General features: G+C 44.7%; 2 protein-coding genes across 4 annotated transcripts in view; both read left to right on the top strand.

Annotated features, from left to right (window-relative positions):
* Positions 1 to 3,660, top strand: part of RNF185 (ring finger protein 185) — a 38,123-nt gene extending 34,463 nt beyond the window's left edge. For both annotated transcript variants that reach the window (XM_082697963.1, XM_082697964.1), the window contains one exon: positions 1,188 to 3,660. In XM_082697963.1, the coding sequence (XP_082554089.1) occupies positions 1,188 to 1,285 (98 nt within the window). In that variant the 3' untranslated portion in view covers positions 1,286 to 3,660. The remainder of the gene's footprint in view (positions 1 to 1,187) is intronic.
* Positions 3,661 to 7,936: 4,276 nt separating this feature from the next.
* LIMK2 (LIM domain kinase 2) overlaps positions 7,937 to 21,745 on the top strand; it is a 61,395-nt gene continuing 47,586 nt past the window's right edge. The window contains exons 1-2 of one of the 2 annotated variants that reach the window (XM_082697886.1): positions 7,937 to 8,148; positions 21,030 to 21,129. In XM_082697886.1, coding sequence (XP_082554012.1) covers positions 8,133 to 8,148; positions 21,030 to 21,129 — 116 coding nt within the window. In that variant the 5' untranslated portion in view covers positions 7,937 to 8,132. Of the gene's footprint in view, positions 8,149 to 15,689; positions 15,850 to 21,029; positions 21,130 to 21,745 lie in introns of those variants that run through there. The other variant, XM_082697887.1, reaches the window with a different exon arrangement.

The following is a 21,745-nucleotide window of genomic DNA, read 5'->3' as shown; positions in this document are numbered from 1 at the left end:
TGATACCTAGGATACCTAATTAAAGACCCAGGATACCTAGCTAAAGAAAAGCCTAGCCCTGTGCATGTCCCATTTAGGGACAGAAAGGAGTGAGGCAACCCACCAGGATTCAAGGCCTTTCTATTCTCTGGTATCTCTGTCCAGCTTCCCTCAGGATACATGTGGGGCTTGGGACCAGCCCCCTTTCTCCCTTTCTAGGTCTGTTATCTGCTACTACCTTTCTCTCCAGCCAGTTTAAAGGTGCCAGCTGCACCTTGCCAGCAGCACCAGTATTTTGTCTTAATCTGGCACTTGTGCCAAGATCCTTACCATGGAGTCTGCAGAGGTGCTGAGGTCATTTGAGCTCTACTTGCACTCATTGGAACCTCCTGTGTGCTGGGCACAGTGTGTGGTGTAGAAGGGATCAGTGTGTGGTTCCTGGTCAGGAGCTTAGGCTCTTATGGACTGAAACCTATTTCTGGGTCATCCCAGGAATTTTCCTCACCCCCTATCCTGGTGCTTGGCACATTGCAGGCAATGAGTACAAGTTTTTGTTGACTGACACCCTGCATGAATCATCAGAGCACCTACCTGGGGAATAATACAGCCCCAAGAGATCTTGGAATGCCCTTCTTTACCTCCTCTACCTCAAAGGTTTCTCCTTCATTTATGCATTTTCTCAAAGGAGATTTCAAAGGGCAGGATGTGCTCTTCCCTGAATGAGGGACAGGGCACTATGGAGGCAGCAAGAACCCTTGGCAGCTTGCTTCCCTTCTTGCTTCAGGGTTCACCCTGGGTTCCTTAGGTAAAGAGAGTTCTACAGTCGGCTGGACTCTGGATCTCTTTATCTCCTTGCCACGATTACAGTTTTCCTTTGTCATATTTGATAAAACTTTCCCATTCTGGATATAGATTTCTTACTCTCCTTTCCCCAATGTCTGGACAGCTACCTAGGAGCTTTTCTCAAAGCAGGGAGGAGTGGAAGCCTAGCTCTGCCCCTAGTTTGCTGTGTGATAGGCAAGACAAGTCACTGCTTCCCTCTGGGGCTCTACTTCCTCTCCTCTGGAAAAGGAAGACACACTGTGTGGGGCTCTCTGCAGTTCTATAAGGAGATGAAGATTGATGCTCTCAACTTCTGGCCCAGTTGGGCAGCACTGTGCACAGCTGCAGCGTTCTGACAGCCTCTCTTTTCCCTCCTGTCTCTGCAGCTGTCCCTGGAACACCCCAGTATGTGGATGAGCAGTTCCTGTCACGCCTCTTCCTGTTTGTGGCCCTAGTGATCATGTTCTGGCTCCTGATTGCCTAGCTCCCAGCCTACATCCATGGCAGGGCCTCTGGACTGGTGACATGCCACACCCACTCTTGATGTTTGGCTTCCTGGCTAATCCTGACCCCTGGAATCAGTGGTGTCAGTAACACATCAAGGAGTTTTGCTTCTCCATCAGAGCTTAGGGACTCAAGACCAGTTGTCAAGGACTTTAGAGTATGGCCACTGCTGTAAACACCCTGCTATAACCTCAGTCCTTGGCATTGAATCCTGTCTCATGAGTTACACCCTCAAGTCCTGTTCCAGCCAGCTCAGCAGGTCCTGACTCTGCACAAGGAAGAGGCAGGAAGAGAGAAACTGTCAGTACAATTTCACCTGAGTTTGATACTAGGAAAACAAAGGGGTGAACCAAATAGAAACTTTGTTTCATCTCTTTAAATACCCCTTGGTAAGTGGCCTCCCAAAATCAGTGGACTCCTCATATAGAGGTTTTCCCCCATATCCCAGTGCTGCTCTGCCCTGTCTCCTCCTCCTGAGCAGAAATGCAAGAAATTGCTGTTCTGTGACGATCATAATTGCAGCAGCTAATTAATTAGCTGCTAACTAATTAGAATTAATCAGAGATCCAAAGATCTTGCGTTGGCTCTGAGCCATGCTCAGTCACTTTGGCTTCAGAGAGTGGCTTGAATGACCTCCTGGTTTCTTGGAGTAGATTATCCCCAGAGACATGTGGCTTCAGTCACAGATTTCCCATCATCTTTCCCTCCCAAAGTATGCACATCTGCCAGAGGACCCACAGTGGAGACTACTGCTGAAGCTGGGACTGACTGCTGCTCATTAGGAAAGACCTGCCAGTGGGACTCTGGTGGGATTTGGAGCTCTGCTGCAGGAACAGCTGAACAAGCAGCCCTGTCCCCAAGGCTACAGAAGCTCTGGGTACATCCAGTGGAATGCTTTGTCAAGTCAGCTCAGCTGCATGTTGAAGACCATCTTCCCAGAAGCCAGATTGTCCTTTATGAAGAGGCAGGAGTGGGGAGACCCACATGTAACCCTGGTTTGGGTGGATACCCCTGAAAACTCCTTGCGTGTGTGCTAAAGCCAGAGAAGCATGGAACTGCGGAGCAGGCAACTCCTGAGGATTTCTAAAGCCAAGCAGCAGGGCTTAGAGAATCTTGGCATGATGATACGGTGTGGTCTTCCCCAGGAAATTTCCAGGGGGAATCATCTTCCCAAGCCCTTGACTTGTTTTTTTTCCATTTCATAAACTTTTTCCTCAGAATATGATTGAGGGAGTGATTCCAGGCAGGAGGACAGTTTAATTGTAGAATGGTTCACACTCTGCTGGTCAGACCTCTTCCTAGAAATCCAGTCTCTTCCAGGAGAGTCCAGAGATGGAGGGAAATGGACAGCCTTTGGAGGTCTCTCTATCACTTTTCCATCCGCACTGTTCCTAGCTCACCTGCAGCCATAGCCAACAAGTGGTAGAAAGCCCCACCTAATGGTTTTTTCCAGATGTGGCTCTGCATAGCATGTGGAAACCAAGACCTTAAGGAAGATGAGAGAGGTCCTACTGTCCTCTCCACAGGCCCCACCCCTGCCCCTCTGTACCTGTCAGTACCAGATTTCAGTGTTTAATCAGACAAAATGTAAGTATTGAATAGGTGGTTGGTTTGCCAAATTCATTTGGTAGGACTAAGCCACCAGCTTTAGTGTCCCTGATGGATTTTAAACCTTGGGACACCCACTCATGAGTGGTTTTTTTTTTGCCTCTTTAATCACCTCCTGGAAATCCCCAAAGTTGAGAAAGTTGTGGGGAAGAGGATGTCCTGAATTCTCAGCACTAGTGAATTGGTGGGATCGCTCAGTGTGGTAGCCCCACCTAGTGGTGAGGGAGAGGACTTCCGTCAGATGGGCTCAACCAGAAATGGGTTTCCAGAAAGAAGAAAAGTTAAAAAAGAAGGGTTGTGGATAGGAAGAGAAATCACTTGGACTCTAACAAAGTAGTAAGCCCAGGAGAACTCCACCAGCAAAGGCATCCCAGGAACCTGTAAGCAAAGCCAGGTTTGTCATGTGCCCTTTGATTTTGAACTTTCTAGGTCCCCACTCAGCTTCTATTGGGAGCTAGGGCAGGAGAGCCAACTTGGGACTGCTGGCCCAGCCCCAACAGGAAACCCCCTTCCACCACCCCTCTGCAGGTTCACCACGTTGCCCCTCTACCAAGGCAGTTTTCCTTTCTTTTGTGTGTTGTCTATGTTCTTGGCCTCCACCCCCTTCTGCCACCTTTGTGGATTAGGACCAGGTCCCACCCACAGTCAGAGAATGACGCCATGTACAGTGGCACACCCTAACCAGTCACTAATTTTCACTGTTGTGAAAGTGATTTGATTTAGAATTAAACAAATGGTTTTACATTACTGTGAGTTGTGGACTTGTCTGGGTAAGGGGATGGGGTGGGGCATGAATGGAATGGGGAGTAGTCACACTGGTCTGGCCTCTGAGAAACAACCCTGCATATGTGAGAATGTCACATTGAGGAGCAAAGGCTCAGGTAGCCATCAACAATTAGAGATGAGAAGTGCTTCATACACATCCCTGCCCAAGGTGTGACCCATCTGACGGTCCTGGTCCTGACAAGTGTATGGAATTCCTAAGCTTGCAGGCTACCATGATGGAGCTTAGCTTGTGGTTAGTCAGAACCTTGAGGACAATGACAGGTTATTCAGTGTCTGTATCTCCACATGTTCTGCAAGGGGGCAGATGGGCCCCTGGCCAAGCCCTCTACCTAGAACAGTGGCTGTGCAGTTTCCTGAGGTTCCTCAGTAGCACAGATGAGATGGAAAATAGTGAGGTTACAAACCTGGCCTAGCCTCAGGCTCCCCAGCACACCAGAGCTGTAGGTCATCCCTCTGAAAAGGTCTCTTTTCTCCTTCTCTTCCACTTTGACCTAAGAGTTAGCAAGTTGAGTAGCACCAAGATTTGGTAGAAAATGCGAAGGTGAGGGATTTCCAAGAACTTCTGAGCCCAATAAGGAATGGAAAACAAAACCTACACTGAAGTAGAACAGGATAGTTAAGCCTCTATGTACCAATGACCCAACCCCAATAATCAACTTGTGTCCAATCCTGTTTCATCACCACCCTCACACTGCTTCCTCTCTCCTGCCTGGACTATTTTGAAGGGAATCCTAGTCCTATGCCATCTATTAGATATTTTATTTTTTCATTAAGTATTTTATTTTATTTTTTTTATTTTTTTTTTTTTTAGATTTTTTTATTTTATTTATTTGACAGAGAGAGATCACAAGTAGGCAGAGAGGCAGGCGGAGAGAGAGAGAGGAGGAAGCAGGCTCCCTGCTGAGCAGAGAGCCTGATGTGGGACTCGATCCCAGGACCCTGAGATCATGACCTGAGCCGAAGGCAGCGGCTTAACTCACTGAGCCACCCAGGCGCCCTTCATTAAGTATTTTAAATATGCATCTCAGTGGTAAGGATTTTTTAAAAACATAACCAAAATACTATTTAATGTACCTTAAAAAAATTAACAATAATTCCTAAATGTCATCATATATCTAATCATTGCTCAAGTCTTCCTAGTTGTCTCAACTTTTTTTTTTTAAGATTTTATTTATTTACTTGACAGAGATCGTAAGTAGGCAGAGAGGCAGGCAGAGAGAGGGGGAAGCAGGTTCCCTGCTGAGCAGAGAGCCCGATGCAGGGCTCAATCCCAGGACCCTGGGATCATGACCTGAGCCGAAGGCAGAGGCTTTATCCCATTGAGCCACCCAGGCACCCCTGTCTCAACATTTTTGTTCAGTTTGCTTGCACTGAGATCCAAATCAGATCCATACCCTGGTATCAGATTTCTCTTCAGTCTCTCTTACAGCCATACGTTCCCTCTTTTCTTTTTTCTTGTAGTTTATCTGCAAAAGAAACCAGTTCATTTGTCCTGTTGATTTTTCCCACAGCTTCAGTGTTTTGCTACATGTATCACTGTGGTGTTAAGAAGCTCCTCCTCCTTTTATATTTCCTATAAATTGCTTGTTAGATCCAGAAGTTTGACCAGATTCAGACTTGTCTTTTGGTACAACTGTGTCATAAATGGTAGTGTATACTTCTTGTTGCATCATTTCAGGAGGCACATAATGCCTGGTGGTCCTTCTTTGTGATGTTAACAGCCCGTCCTGATCATTGTCTTAAAACAGTACTGTCCAACAGAATTTTCTGCCATGATAGAGATGTTCTCTATCTGCATTGTCCAACACAGTAACCACTAGGCATACATAGCAAGCACATGAAACATGGACAGTGGACTGAGGAACTTAATTTTCAGTTCTATTTCATTTTAACTTACATAGCCCCTTGTGGCTAATGGGGCTATCAGTGTGGATTTTTATTAATTTACAGGGTTTGTAAAATGACATAATTCAAAATAATGTGTTAAGCATTTAGAGACGAGTGCATTTCTGGGTAGAATAGGGCAATAAAATTACAGAGAACATGGAGGGGTTATAGGATTGGCAGAGTGGTACAAGGGCAGAATGTATTCAGGAAAAAGAGTTCTGGAGTGAAGACAGTAGGGAGAGAAGGCTGCAAAGTGAGATGTAGTTCACTCATGAGGGTCTGGTTTGGCCTTTATTTTGTTGGCAACAAGGAGCTATTGAAGGTTTTTGAGAGGCAGAGTCTGAACCTTAAGGTGGTTTTCAGTGTCCAGGTTTCTCATGTCTATAGGTCCAAAGAGTTGACTGTGAATCAGTCAGCAGGCTCTGGCCTCAGGGACTGACCAAACTATGGTCAGGTAATCAACCTGAACAGGTGACTTGAGCACTAGAAAACCCCATCTTCTCCCTACACAGGGCTTTTCTGTCCTCCAGAAGTTCCCCTGAAGTTCACAAGTGATTTGGGACTATTCTTTGGATCTATATTGGAATGCTATCTCTTGGTTGTACCATTTCTATAGATTACTTTCTTTCTTTATATTTCAATTTGTGTTTTTCAAAAAATACCTAAACTTACTTGGAGGGAACTAGGGGGAGTTGGTTATCCCTGCACTCACTGTTAGGGAACACCTGGAGGCTGGAGGTGGGAAGGAAGTGGAATGAGAGAGGAGGGAGTAGAGACAGACCTGACTGTGTTGCTATGGGGCAGAGGAAAGGGGGCAAACAGGGGTCTTGGTTTCAAGGCTGTCAGTGCCCGTGAGCCTGGCAACACAGCATGACTTTTTTGCACGTATAGGATAAATAGAATCCCTGCTTTCTTTATGCTAGCTATAGGTGGCTTGTCACCTGTCACTTTAATTCAACACACAATCCTGTGGCTGTTATAATCCAGAGATTTCCTCAAACTGTAAAAACCAACCACTGGAGGTTCCCAGGAATTAAAGGAAGTCAGGCACATCCCCTCCTCAGCACTTTCTCCCCCTCAGCACTTTCTCCACACTCTGGACTTCAGGAGCCACCTGCCACACCCAGAGGAGAACCAACTGACCTGCATCCAGTTTGGATTGTAGAGGGCAGCAAGAAAGAGAATGGTGCTCATCTTTGCTTACTCAAGTGCTGGAATCAGATACAGCAGGATTGAACTTTGTCCTTGGTAGGACATGATCCATTTCCTTGAGCCCCATCCCTGCCTCTTCCTGGTTATTTGGACACTTTTCCCATGACCTAAATCCAATTAGAGGAAATGACAGCTGCCAAACATCCAGTAACAGAGAATTAGATGGGAGGGACTGCAGGTCCAGCTGATGTAGTCCATCCTTTGTCACGTGGAAGACCTCAGTTCCTTACTAAGCCCAATGAAGGGAAGTGGTTCTCAAGATCCTTCAGCCAGCTAACAGCTGTCAGGAACCAGTCTTCTGTTCTAACTACTTTTTCCACTGCTCTCTCCTCCACAAAGAGGAGCCAGCAGGGCAAATCCACTCCACAAGTGTTTCCTTTTGTCTACATGGCTTAAAAAATTTCCAAATGTTAACATTTAAAAAGTGGGAAAATTCACCTAAATACCTGGAGTTTTGACTTATCTTGAAAAACTGGAAGATCTGGTATGCTGGATTCATTTATATACCTATTTGGCTTCAAGAAGGATCTGCCCCTGGAATGCTGGTTGCACCACTTTCGTTCCATCTTTGACCTAGAGATTGTCTACTGGGTGCCAGTTTACTCATAGTGGCGCAGATAAGTGTCTTCTCTGAGCTGGAAGCTTCTAAGAAAAGTCCACCCTCAGACTCCTAAGTTTTGTGGGCTATCTTCTCCATATTCATTTTTTTTTTAGTTTTTTATTTTTAAACCATCTCTACACCCAACGTGGGGTTTCAAATTTACAACCTTGAGATCAAGAGCCACATGCTCTACTGACTCAGCCAGTCAGGCATCCCTTCATACATATTCTTGGTCCCAAACACTCTACTGGAAAGAGCTTTTGCCTGGGAGTTTGGAGACCTGGGTTCCTATCTCACTTTTGCTTCTAATGAGCTGAGCCATTTCAAGGCAGTTAAACTTGTTCCCTTAGGTCCTAGGCTGCCCGCATCTGTAAAATGAACTAAAGGTCCTCTGATGAGACCACCAGGGAGTCCTGAGGACTCTCCTGAGGAGCCAGCTCAGGGCCTTTGACAACCACCTTTACCAGCTCCGCGCCGGTCGCAGTAGGAGGCGTCAGGGTCCCCATAGAGCCCGAGCCAGGGGGCGGGGCCTGGCCCCGGGGGCGGGGTGGGGCGGGGTGTCGGCGGGCGGACCCCGGTGCCAGGTGCGGTTTGGTCCTCCCCGGGCGCCGTAGGCGATGCATCCCGCTTGCGCCCGGGGCTGAGTTCCTCCGGCGCCTGAAGCGGCTGGCTGCGGGATCGGAGAGGAGCGGCTGCGGTCCCCGCCACTTCCCCATTTCCGCGTCCCGGGACCATGGCCGCGCAGGCGGGTAAGGAAGGGCCTCCCTGTCCTGTCCCGCCGTTATCTCGGAAGCCCGGGCCCAAGACGCCTGAAGGGAGCTGGCAGCCTCGGGGGTTTCGGGCTGAGTGGACTCCCGTGGGTTTCCGCTCCTTAGCAGAATTGGGGGGAATGAGCATAACACTCCGCGAAGAGGTTGTGGGGCTTCGAGAATTGGAGGACCGGAGACAGAAGGCTCCAAGGAGCAGGGGGGTTGGGAGGCTCCCTGAGAGTTGAGGTCTCTGAAGGAAAAGATGCTGGCTCTGTCAGGGGGCCAGCTTTTCTTGTGGTGACCACAAGCCCTCAAATTAAAACTCTAAGAAAGCTGGGGGTCTGGGTTCCCTTGGCGTGAGTGATATGTGGAATATGGGGAGAGCGGGATCTTCAGGGTTCGGGGCAGTTATAAGAGGATCGAGAGTTACCCTGGTTTCTGCGTTTTCTGTGGAAAATGGTGGATAGTATGACTTCTCTGACCGGATCCAAGGCTTCTCGCGGATATCTTGGTGCCTGTGACCCCTGGTCCTTTGCCACAACCCGGAGCGTGGGCTCCCTTGGCGTTTAGGAAACGGATTAGAGGTTAGAGAGAGTTTGAAGCATTATTCCGTAGGGTTCTGGGGCCTCCATGGGAACTGGGTCCTCCTTTGGCCTCTCTGAGACAAGAGAGAAATGTGGCCAAACCACTCTTGGAAGGAAGAGTTGTCCAGAGGTGAATGGTCGCTTTAGAGTTAGGTTAGCCAGGCCTGCAGTCCCTTCCCAGTCACCTCACACACCACCCTACAGCTTCCTGCCCTTCTGCCCTGTCCTCCCTACACCAGGACTTTCTGTTGGCTATGTTTCCCAGCCACCTGTGTGGGTGGCCTAGCCTCTAGGTTGACCAGGGTCAGCGTCCAGAAGATTTCTAGAGGTGGCAGGAGGGAATGGTGGAGGAGGGAGGAGGCTGCCTTGGATATCTGCCCCCACTTCCTGGCTTTCAGCTCGTGGACAGTCACTTCCTCCATCCTGAATACAAGGACCAGGCCACCAGTGGCTCACTTCCTCACCGTGGAAGCATGGGATTTTTCTTCTCATTCTTGATAATAGGCTTCTGGAGCAAGAGGGCTGGGGTATAAATATCCCCTGTCCCTTTCTCTGATTTTTTTAGCTTCCAGAGTTCTCCAACTCAAATGATTTCCAGTGACTTTTCTAACCTCTGTGTACATTCCCTGTTTTGAACCTTGATTCACAGAAGCTTGTAAAAGATTCTAGAGGGTGATAGTGTTTATTAGATGCTCTGAGTGAACGAAAAGCTTTCTAGAGGTATTAAAGTGTCTAGGTGCATTAATTTAGACATTTGTCCATAAAAATATTTGTTGGATACTTCTGTGCCATGCACTTAACCAAGTGCTGAGTAGAATAATGGGCTATAATGGACTATATATACTACTATAAAGTAGTATAATGGACACAGTCCTTGCCTTTGTGATGGTTACAGTTCTAGAAACAGATAGTAAATAATTGAGGTAACAATGGAAATAAATGCTATAATAATTGAGATAAACAATGGAGGTAAATGTTGTAAGAGTAAGGGATTGGAGAGTGAATAAAGCAAATTTATGCTGGTCCTTGAGGATAAGTAGAAAGTAGTCCAACAAAGAAAGGGCAGAGAGGGCGCCTGGGTGGCTCAGTGGGTTAAGCCGCTGCCTTCGGCTCAGGTCATGATCTCAGGGTCCTGGGATCGAGTCCCGCATTGGGCTCTCTGCTCAGCAGGGAGTCTGCTTCCTCTCTCTCTCTGCCTGCCTCTCTGCCTACTTGTGATCTCTCTCTGTCAAATAAATAAATAAAATCTTAAAAAAAAAAAAAGGGCAGAGAACATTCCAAGTAGACGTAACAGCATAAAAAGGTGCCTTTGAGGAGTTGAGGGTAGGCCAATATGACTTTTTTTTTTTTTAAATGTGTGGGGAGACTTAGGCTCAGAAATGACTTGTTCAAGGTTCTGTAGCCAAATAAATGGCAGTGGTCAGAGTTCATATTTTCCAACTTCAAATTCAGTGCTTTGTCCTCTCACAAACACCAGAATCCTTTATTATCACAAACACCAGAATGACGTTGTCCCGTGGAGTCAGAGAAGGAAGTGGGGCTTAAACTTTTACTTGTTCTGTCTAAACTGTTCCAAGAATACTCAGATTCCTCTGTAACAGGAGAATCAACAACAAAGAAACCAAATATTTACTGAATACCTGTGATGTCTAAGGCATTGAACTGAGCCATGTTTTACCTTTATCAATTTTAACAGATGCTAGAGCCAGGAGAGACTTGAGATAATGTAACTCTCCTTGTTTTACATGTGAAGAAACCCAGGGAGAAAAATGGATTTGTCAAGGGTCACTCAATTAATGGTAGAGACAGGGCTAACCTAGGATTTCTCCTCCAGTGCTCTTTCTGATACTCTAGCTGCTTGAGGTAAAGAGCCTGGCACATAAAAAGTCCGTAATAAATATTTGTGGAAATGAATAATATGTGGTTTGTCCCTTTCACTATCTCTCTCTCTGTCAAATTAAATATCTTAAAGAAGGAAAGAAAGAAAGAAAGCCTATATGTGATAACATTATAGAATTTCAAAGGTAGGGGAGAACTCTATTCATATATCTATCCCAACAAATATATATTGAATTCTTACTATATGCCAAGCATTTCTAGGCCCTGGTGGAACCAGCAAGAAACTAAACAGACCAAATCCCTTCCTTAATGGAGAGTATGTTCTGGTGGGAGAGATAGACAATATGTAAATATATGAATATTAAACATCAGTGATAAAAGCTCCAAAGAGAAAGAAAGTAGGATAAAGTCATAGGGATGGTGGGAGGTCAGGGAAGACTCCCTGGTTAATGACATCTAAGTGAGAAATGAAGCAAGGGAGTGAGCTATTTGGATCTCTGTGGGAGGAACGTTTTCGGCAGAGGGAATAAAAGGGAATGAGGCATGGCCCTGAGCCAGGAATGTGCTTGGCATGTTTGAAGAAAAGCAAGATATCCAGGGTGGCTACCAGATCTGGTCAGGAAATGCTGACCAAAATTTGAGGTAAAATTTGTGAAGTTTTAGGTAGATTAAAAGTGGTGTGGAGGGTGGAGTGGGGTATGATATCCTGGTAGGGAAGAAACTGGAAGTAGGATGCATAGCTGGGCAAGTTTCAAGGTTTTCACAAGGGAGAGTGAATTGATATGTATGGTAGAGGCCAGAATGCACAAATGGGGAAATTATAGGAAGTGAAAGATAAAGCTGAGAGGGTAGGTAAAGCCAGACCGTGCAGAGTTTAATGGTAGACTTGCGAAATTTGTAGAGACCATAGGTTTAGAGGGTGGGAGAGTCATGATGTATTTTATTTTTAGACTGTATATCTGACTGGTGGGCATGATGGATTGGACAAGACTGAGGAAGGCATTAATCTGGAGGTGGGTACAGTGAGCCCTGAGCTTAGGTGTTAGTGACAGGAATGAGGAAGAAGGCACAGACCAATCCGAATGTTTATAGCAGTAATGTCCACAATAGCCAAACTATGGAAAGAACCTAGATATCCATCAACAGATGAATGGATAAAGAGGATGTGGTATATACACACAATGGAATACTATGCAGCCATCAAAAGAAATGAAATCTTGCCATTTGGGACAACGTGGATGGAACTAGAGCGTATCATGCTTAGCGAAATAAGTCAAGCGGAGAAAGACAACTATCATATGATCTCCCTGATATGAGGAAGTGGTGATGCAACATGGGGGCTTAAGCGGGTAGGAGAAGAATAAATGGAACAAGATGGGATTGGGAGGGAGACAAACCATAAGTGACTCTTAATCTCATAAAACACACTGAGGGTTGCTGGGAGGAGGGGGGTTGGGAGAAGAGGGGTGGGGTTATGGACATTGGGGAGGGTATGTGCTTTGGTGAGTGCTGTGAAGCATGTAAACCTGGCGATTCACAGACCTGTACCCCTGGGGATAAAAATATATGTTTATAAAAAATTAAAAATTAAAAGAAAAAAGAAGGCACAGACCATAGGAATTACCTCATGTTGGGCAGGACAGGGTGATTTGGATACCATGGATATGGGATGGAGGGAGCAACATAGAGTCCAAGAGGACCACAAAGTTTTAAAGCTAAAAAGAAACCCATCATGTTCAAAGGGCTCTGTTAGGTTTACAATGTCTTCTGGAGACTGAGCTTATTACCATTGCAGAGCTGGCTTTTGGTCAGTGCAAACCTGGAAAGGGCTAGGGTTCAGGGGCATATTAGGAAGGGGTACTGTATCACTTTGGCGTTTCAGTGAGAAGACCTGGAGCTCTAGGATTCTTTTACAAGCCTGTCAACCTTCTCATTCTTAACCTTTGTTTATATAGTAAAAAGAATTAGACTCTTTTGACCTATTAATATATACCAAGCAGGAGCTAGAACATGAAACCATCGCCTAGTTTTATTAGAGTATTCCTTGAGCATCTACCTTGGCATTTTATTGTCGAGTCTTTCTGCCTATAATTTCTTTATTCTAGGAAAGAAAATCTAAAATATAGTTAAACATATAGACTTTGGAGTTAGCAGACCTGGGTCTAAACCCAGCTCTAACACTTGTTAGTTGAGCTTTTCAGCTTCATCTTCATAAAATGGGAATAGTAATAGTCCTTCAGTATGAGTCTTCATCTTACAGATCTTTATATTCTATTAATTCATGCTCACATATGCTTAGGACACCATTGTCCAGTTATAAGGACTCGAAAGTAGTTGGTTTTTTCACCATATCATTGACAATGGGTAGTGAACTGCTGTTTGGGAACATATTAATTGGTTAACCAGTTCTCTGATAAGAAAATGCCTTCTCCCAGATAAGAAAATGCCTATTCATTCACAGTTAAGGAGACTTATGGCTGGAAAGGAGAACCTGAGCGCTAGAAAGCCACAGGAACCATCTGTCTCATTTGTTTCTCTACCAAGTGTCTTATTACTCTACCAAGTTTGCGCTGCTCTCAGCACCTAGTTTGTCCCTCTCTGACATGTGTTATTTCTGTACACATCCTTGTCTCTTACACTCCATGACTACTCACCAAGGGCCCCAGAAGTTCATGACCTAGTCTTTGTCTTGCACACGGGCACGTAGAAAACGTTTGTTGAATTTGTTTTGAAAACATTTCCTACAGATCTTAGAGGTTAGTGTAATTCAACTCAACCCTTTCCCTAGCCAACTCTCTAGATGTACATGAAGGAAAAAAAGAAAAGCTTTCAGTTGCCAACTAAGTGCCAGGCACCACAGGAGGTATTTTCACAACCATTAAGTTATTTCTCTTCATCTTCTTGGTAATCCTGTAAGGTAGGTGGTTATCCTCTTTTTAAAGATTAAGGGACAAGTTCAGAGAGGTTTAATAATTTGCCCAAGGACACAGAACCAGGTTTCAAACCTAGGTCTAGTTCCTGCTCTTCTTCTTGACCCTTACAAAGTTTTCCTAATAAAATAAAAGGCAGATGGAAACAACAGCAAGAATGAAACCTTCTGAGATGTCTGTGTTTGTGTCTTGTCTGTGTGTGTACACGTGTGTGTGTGTGTGTGTGTGTGTGTGTGTGTGTATGTGTCTTAAGCCAAAAAATGAGAGTCCCCAGTTTGGTGTCACCACCTCAGAGCTAGAAGGAATAATTTGATCCCTCCTCTTATGAAGGAGAAATATAAGGTTTGGAGAAGTCCAGAAGCTCCTTTAAAAATCATCTAATCCTTGCTGGGGGTTGAGGGGTGGGGGGGTAGGAAGTGAGTGGTGGGGTTATGGACATTGGGGAAGGTTTGTGCTATGGTGAGTGCTGTGAAGTGTGTAAACCTGGCAATTCACAGACCTGTACCCCTGGGACTAATAATACACTATATGTTAATAAAAAAAATCATCTAATCTTTTTTTCCATAGACACTTGGTAATAGTTGGTAAGCTAGTGAGGAGGAAAACCTTTGGGATATAAAGAAGAGTATCTAGAGGAATGTTAATCGTACTGTAAGTCTTGTTGGTACTCACTTCATTAAGGTGTGATCTTTTCCCTTTTGGTTGATCCCTACCAGTTGCTGCCCTGCCCCTCTGCTTCCTGCTTTATCCTGGGACAAGTGGGATTTATACACCTGACCTCCCAGTTCCCAGGGAGCACAGCAGTTACCATAAAAGTTGTTTGTGCTGCACTGAACTGGCTGGGTTTTGTTCCTGGTTCTCATTGTCTAGTGGAACATGAGAAGCATCAAAGATTTTTCTCAAATGAAAGGATTGGGTCTGTGCATGTTGGTTCAGGCTAGGCTTTATGGTCTCATGAGCTTTCAGTACCTGGAATTTTCTCATCACTTTGAAGTCTGAAAAGGGCTAGTTTGCAGAAATCCATTTCTTAGACCAAGATTAAGGTGAACGTTAGTGTCTTGTGAGAAATGCGCTGGCACTGAGCTGGGGTACCAGGCTGAGCCCTTCCACTGAATAACTGTGTAGTCTTAAGCAAGTCCTAACTTGTCTTAGGCTGCATATGATAATAAAAATGCAACTGGTCTGGTAGTTTCAGAACTTGGATTTGAGCCCCTCCTGGACCAGTTTTCTGATGGTTAGGCAAATCAAATTTCCTTCTTCAAATCCATTTTTTTTTTCCCAGAAAAATAGAAAGACTGGACTAGAGTAGATGATTTTTAAGGGCCCTTCTAGCCTTACCTTCCTGTCATCCTACTGCCTGCCCCAGTGGATTCAGAAATTATTTGAGGGCCACATCACCAATTATTAAGGCAGGAGAGAGAAGTGTGTATAAGCTGAATATATGTATGTATTTTTTAACTATATTTTATGCCAGGACTCAAAAGATCCTGAAGGTAAGAACTTTAGTAATGAGCCATTTATTGTAATTCTTACCCTCTTTGCATTGTATACATATAACTTCTTAAAAGCAACAAATTGCAATAAAAACTGTGGAATCATTTTCTGATTATTAAACTCCTAATAAGGGCCCCTTATTGTTTTGAGGCTGCTGGGGACATTTAATTTGTCAAACTCCTTTTATGGCCTCTGACAATCAGTAGGCATGGTTGATATGAGAAGTGAATATTGTAGAAGTAGAGGGTGAAGGTCCTGGTGCAATGAGGTATTTTCCTAGATGAAATATTTTCCAGGCAGACTGGACTCTGGATTGGTCTTTCACTGGGCCTCATAGTAATCTCCAAGAGTTTGTATTATTATATTTCTCTTGCATTCCTTAGAATAAAGGTCGTAAAAGGGTTGGGGTACCTGACTGGCTCAGTTGGGGGAGGATGCAGGTCTTCATCTTAGAGTTGTGAGTTTGAGCCCCATGTTGGGTGTAGAGCCTACTTAAAAAAAAAAAAAAAAAAAAAAAGAAGTTGTAAGAGAGTTAAGATCATCAGCTTTCAGGGCTGTAGAGAGTTGAAGAAGCCAAGAGTTTTCTTTTAAAGAGTATCTGGGCTTGAGAAGCTGAAGGCTTTGGGTGAATATTCTTGCTCAGGTACTTTTTTTGTTGTTGTTTAAGATTTTATTTATTTACTTGACAGACAGAGATCACAAGTAGGCAGAGAGGCAGGCAGAGAGGGGGAAGCAGACTCCTTGCTGAGCAGAGAGCCTGATGCGGTACTCGATTCCAAGACCCTGAGATCATGACCTGAGCCGAAGGCAGAGGCTTAAACCCCCTGATCCACCCAGGCGCCCCTCTTGCTCAGGTACATAACTGAAAAACAGTGTGAATGCTCAACAGAAAAGCTGAGGCCTGTGCATCTACCTGTGACTTTACCCATAGGTAATTATCCTGAGAGTCTGAATCCTTATTCAATGGAATCATTCCTCTGACTATTGAAGTTTATCTTTGGAAATTACCTTTAGAGTTGGCAGTTGGTCCAGCTTTTCGGTTGGATTTGCCACACAAAGGAGTGTCTGTTCTACATCAGGTTTTATGCTAGGCTCAGGAGATTTGAAGATGGTCAAAATGCAGCCTTTGTCCCTTAGATCTAGGAGTGGGGATGGAGAACAGAGAGAGGGAGGGAATGAAACATAATGAACTATAATCACAAAACAAACGATATAAAGCAGGTATAGACAAAGTGAAAAAAGTCCCCCTCTGGGGGACCATCAAAGAAGGATAGAAGTTTGATTAAGGAAAGAGACAGTAAAGTATCTTAAACACCCAAAAGCTTGAGATGTGAATGTTAGTATGCAAGAACATCAATGTGTGTAGCAGAAACAGAAAATAGATCAAGATTAGTGGGGTGCCTGGGTGGTGGCCTCTGCCTTGGGTTCAGGTCATGGTCTCAGGGTCCTGTTATCGAGGCCCGCATCAGGCTCTCTGCTCAGCAGGGAGCCTGCTTCCCCTTCTCTCTTTGCCTGCCTCTCTGTCTACTTGTGATTTCTCTTTCTGTCACATAAATAAATAAAATCTTAAAAAAAAAAAAAAGATGTGATTAGAGCATCCCTTTGTAACAGATGTGAGAAATAAAGGTTCTTTGGAGCCACGTTATAGAGGGCCATTCATTCCTTTAATATTATACTACTCCCTTCTCTCATACCCACCTGGTTCCACCTTCCAAATGTCTCTCCAGTCCTTCCCTGTCCTTCACCACAGCCTGGGTTCAGGTCTTTCACTTCTTTTCCCTGTCTACAGCACAGTCTTAGCTGGCTCACCCAGACTTCCCAGTGTCTACAGAAGAAAGGCTCAACTATTTCGTATGGCACTCCTGTTCTAGAGTCTATCCTATCCCATCTCTCAGAAGATGTGCACTTTCTGTTATCTCTATCACTACTCCCTTCTCCACTGGCTCCTTCTGGTTATCATTTATATTAGTTCAAGTCTTTCCCATTAAAAAAAAAAAATCTGGGGCGCCTGGGTGACTCATTGGCTCAGGTCATGATCTCAGGGTCCTGGAATTGAGTCCTGCATTGGGCTCTCTGCTCGGCAGGGAGCCTGCTTCCTTCTTCTCTCTCTCTCTCTCTCTCTCTGCCTGCCTCTCTGCCTACTTGTGATCTCTGTCAAATAAATAAATAAAATCTTTAAAAAAAAAAATCTGGACCCTGTTTTCTGCTTGAGCTACCACATCTCTCCCCTTCACAGCTACACATTTTAAAAAGCTATCTATACATCACTGCCCTCATTTCCTAACTTCCCATTTACTGCAATCTGACTTCCGCCCCCACCATTTCTCTGAAACTGTCTCACTGAGGGTCAAAGTGACCACTTATTGCTAAATTGAATGGACACACTTTAGTCATTCTTTCAGCAAATATTTAGTCCATGCCAACTATGTGTCGTGTTGGGAAAGAGCAGCAAATGAGAAAGAGATTTAACCTAGATATATATATTTTTAAAGATTTTACCTGTTCTTTTGACAGAGAGAACACAAGGAGGGGAAGTGACAGGCAGAGAGAGAGGGAGAAGCAGGCTCCTCACTGAGCAGACAGCTTGAGGTGGAGCTCAATCCCAGGACCCTGGGAGCATGACCTAAGCCAAAGGCAGTCTGGAGTTATATCCCTAGAGCTTAGCACAGAGAAGGTGCTAAATAAGTGTTGGTGGATGGCTTTGGGTTTCTCAAGACAAGAAAGGGCAGGTTCTGGAGGGTGTGTCAATAACAAGTTATCTTAAATATCCTCATAGTGGAAAGTCCTGATTATTTTTGAATTTTGTAAATAGCCAGAAGTCATTCAGGTCCAAGATGCTGTATTGTTGAGTAAGTAGTCAAGTTAGAGACCATTCCTTTGGGTTAAAAAATAAAAATTAGAAACAAGATGTGGCTTAAAATAATGAGATTTGCTGGGGATAGAACAAAATAGTTCACAAACTGAACTAAAAACCCTTCCCTTTAAGAGTTCCAAAAACGTTTCAAACCTGTACCTCTATAACTTGGAAGATTCATTTGGACGTCTGTCTTCATTGAAAACCTTCTTATAGGGGTGCCTGGGTGGCTCAGTTCTTAAGCATTTGCCTTCGGCTCAGGTCATGATCCCAGGGTCCTGGGATCGAGTCCCAGATCGGGCTCCCTTCTCAGCAGGGGAGTCTACTTTTTCCTCTCCTTCTGCCCATCCCCATTCCACTTGTGTTCTCTCTCACTGGCTCTGTGCACTATTTCTCTCTCTCTCTCTCAAATAAATAAATAATTTTAAAAAGAAAAGAAAACCTTACAAATTTATTGCTTGGGCACTCACTATCCATAACCTAATTTGAGTAAGTCTCTCAGACTTTGTACGTTTGAGTTTGTGAGTATAGTAGTGCATTCTCTGGGTCACTGCCACCAAAAAAAACCAAAAAGGCCCCTCTTGAGAGTCTGAGAATTTTTAGATTCATGTGGTGATGGGCATATATGTCTTACCGCTGTGGAACTGGAGGAGAGGAACTGGTGGGTCAAGGTTTTAAAGCCTTTTGCCAGCTTGTGTCCTGACTGTCCCAGAATGCTGCTGAGCAATCTTGAAGTGTCTGGAGCTGTGCATTGTCTATTCATGACCCCTATGCCTATGAAACAGGGTTCAGTGACTGTCACCGTGCCTGTGGCAGTCTGGAGTTACCCAGAGAGAACAAAGCTGTATACACGGAGCATAAAAGAGAGTTTTGTAACAACCTTGTCCTGCTTTCTAGGGCTGAGTCAGGTACCACAGCTTGATCTCAGCTGCCTTCTTTATTTCAAGAAGTTGGTATCTGAGCCACAACAGGGATATTGTGTTTTGTCCTTTTTGGAGGGACATGGATTCACTTTGTGTTACTGCACATGCTAACCTCTCAGCCTACACAGCCCTTCCCCATCTTTACTCAGCCTCAGGCAAATCTTCTCCATCCTTCAAGGTTTAGCTCAAGTATTAGCTTCCCTTACAAAGACTTTCTTGACTTCGCTAAGTGGAATGAGCAGGAATCAACATGGTAGAGTGAGTGGAAAGAGCATGGACTTTAGTATGAGCTGGGCCCGAGTTGGAATGCTGGATCTGCTGCTTGGCCTGATACCCCCTAGCCCTGGGTTTCAAGTCTCCCACCCCTAGAATAAATTTAATACCTGTTTCACAGGATTGATTTGAGAATTAAATGAGATTGGGTCTCTGAAAGCACCTGGCACAAGCCTTTGGTATATAGGAAGGGTTCATTAAATGTTCTTTTTCTTCTATACCCATAACTTCTTTCTCCAAACTAAAATAGCACTTTGCTTCTAACTCTGCAATAAGATGTAAGGGAAAAATTACAATGTGGGAGAAGGATTCCTTTTCAGTGGATTTGCTCCTTGAAGATCAGAGATGATGTTATCCAGGAGTCTCCAACATAGAGTTTGGAGAGGAACCATGGGTCCAGTAAGAGGACCCATGATGTTGGTTGAATGAATGAGCTCCTGGACTCAGTGATGGAATATCTATACAACCAGGGCTTTTGAGGAATAGGAAAAGGCAATAACATGTTTAACCCAGAGAAGTTTTTCTGGGTGCTGACTGGGAATAGTCACAGGAAGGCCTGACCCTGAAAAGAAAGAGACCTTGTTCATTTTATCTACTCAGAGCTATAATAAGCAAGGGCTGAAATTCTAGGAAAAGGCAGGTTTTGTTTCTGTGAAAAAAAGGAACAATCAGAACATTTCTAGAAGATGGAATGAGACTCACCTTTTTAAAAAAATTAACATATAATGTATTATTTGCTTCAGGGGTACAGGTCTGTGAATCCTCAGTCTTACACAGTTCACAGCACTCACCATAGCACATACCCTCCCCAATGTCCATAACCCAGCCACCCTATCCCTTTCCCCCAGCCCCAGAAACCCTCAGTTTGTTGCATGAGATTAAGAGTCTGTTATGGTTTGTCTCCCTCTCTGGTCCCATCTTTTTTTTTTCACACTCCCTTCCCCCCACGATGCCCCGCCCTGCCTCTCAAACTCAAATTCCTCATATCAGAGAGATCATATGGTAATTGTCTTTCTCTGATTGACTTATTTCACTTAGCATAATATCCTCTAGTTCCTTCCACATCGTTGTAAACGGCAAGATTTCATTTTTTTTAAAGATTTATTTATTTATTTGATAGAGATCATGAGTAGACAGAGAGGCAGGTGCAGAGAGAGAGAGAGAGAGAGAGAGAGCAGGCTCCCTGCTGAGCAGAGACCCCCGATGCGGGACTTGATCCCAGGACCCTGAGATCATGACCTGAGCCGAAGGCAGCGGCTTAACCCACTGAGCCACCCAGGTGCCCAAGATTTCATCTTTTGATGGCTGCATAGTATTCCTGTGTGTGTGTGTGTGTGTGTGTGTGTGTGTGTGTGTGTGTGTGTGTACACCACATTTTCTTTAATCGTTCAACTGTTGGTGGACATCTAGGTTCTTTCCATAGTTTGGCTATTGTGGACATTGCTGCTATAAACATTCAGGTGCACATGCCCCTTCGGATCACTACATTTGTATCTTTAGGGTAAATAACCAGTAGTGCGATTGCTGGGTCGTAGGGTAGCTCTATTTTCAACTTTTTGAGGAACCTCCATGCTGTTTTCCAGAGTGGCTACACCAGCTTGCATTCCCACCAACAGTGTAAGAAGGTTCCCCTTTCTCTGCATCCTTGCCAGCATCTGTCATTTCCTGACTTGTTAATTTTAGCCTTTCTGACTGGTGTGAGGTAGCATCTCTTTTGATTTCTATTTCCCTGATGCTAAGTGATGTTGAGCGCTTTTTCATGTGACTCAGCTTTTAAGGCCATGAATTCCTGTCCCTGGGGAGATGAGCAGGCTGGATAAGTGCTTCCCAGAGAACTTGCGGAGGAGGGAATTATGCATTTATCAGAGCACTGGCCAGCCCTTTCATTGTAAGTCCATTAACTCAGTTTTACTCTGCATGATAAGAATCCCGTCCTGTACCTCCTGCTACTTTGGGCCTCTAAACTCCCTGGTTTTGTGTGCAGGTGAAGATACCTGGAAGTGTCGGGGCTGTGGGGACCATGTCTCTCCAAGCCAGAGGCGGTACAGGACTGTCAACGAAGCCTGGCACAGCTCTTGCTTCCGGTAAGTGGGTCTATCCTCCTGTCTTTGCCAGTGTACTACAGGCCAGCCACTATTTCATGTTCTGGAAAAGACAAAAACACGTTTCTGACTTGAGAGTTCCCATTTTGGTGTGGGTTGAGGGGAGAGGGAGGAACGTGCCAAGGAAGAGCATGTGAGCAAATGTTTGGTGTGAAAGTGAAAGAGTCACAAATGGGCTGGGTACAGCTAGAAGTAGGGTGAAGTGGTGGGAACAGCCTCTCCAAGGTGTCCCAGCACCACCCTCACTTTACAGATGAGGAAACTGAGACCCAGAAAGAATGAGTTTCCCACAGCTACCCTACTCATTATGCAGGTGCCTCAAGGGTTGTTTTTACTGCAATTGGCAGAGTCAGCCCTCCACTGCAGGATGCCTCCTTACTTTCCTGCTTTTTGTTATTTAATTTTATTTTAGCTCTTAGATTATTGTTTGAAGGCATCTCTGTTTCTTAAAAATAACAACAGAGACTTTAAAGTTGGATTTGTCCCTGTTGTCTGAGACTTTGTTTTCTCATCAGGAAAACACGGATGTTAAAAATTTATCTCATAGACTTGTTGAGATCGAATGAAATCATATATGCCAAGGGCCCAGCTCATGGTA

The sequence above is a fragment of the Mustela nivalis genome (assembly GCF_964662115.1).
Source record: "Mustela nivalis genome assembly, chromosome: 14".
NCBI lineage: Eukaryota > Metazoa > Chordata > Mammalia > Carnivora > Mustelidae > Mustela > Mustela nivalis.
The sequence above is the reverse complement of the archived record's forward strand: the minus strand, read 5'-3'. Positions and strand labels throughout refer to the sequence as shown.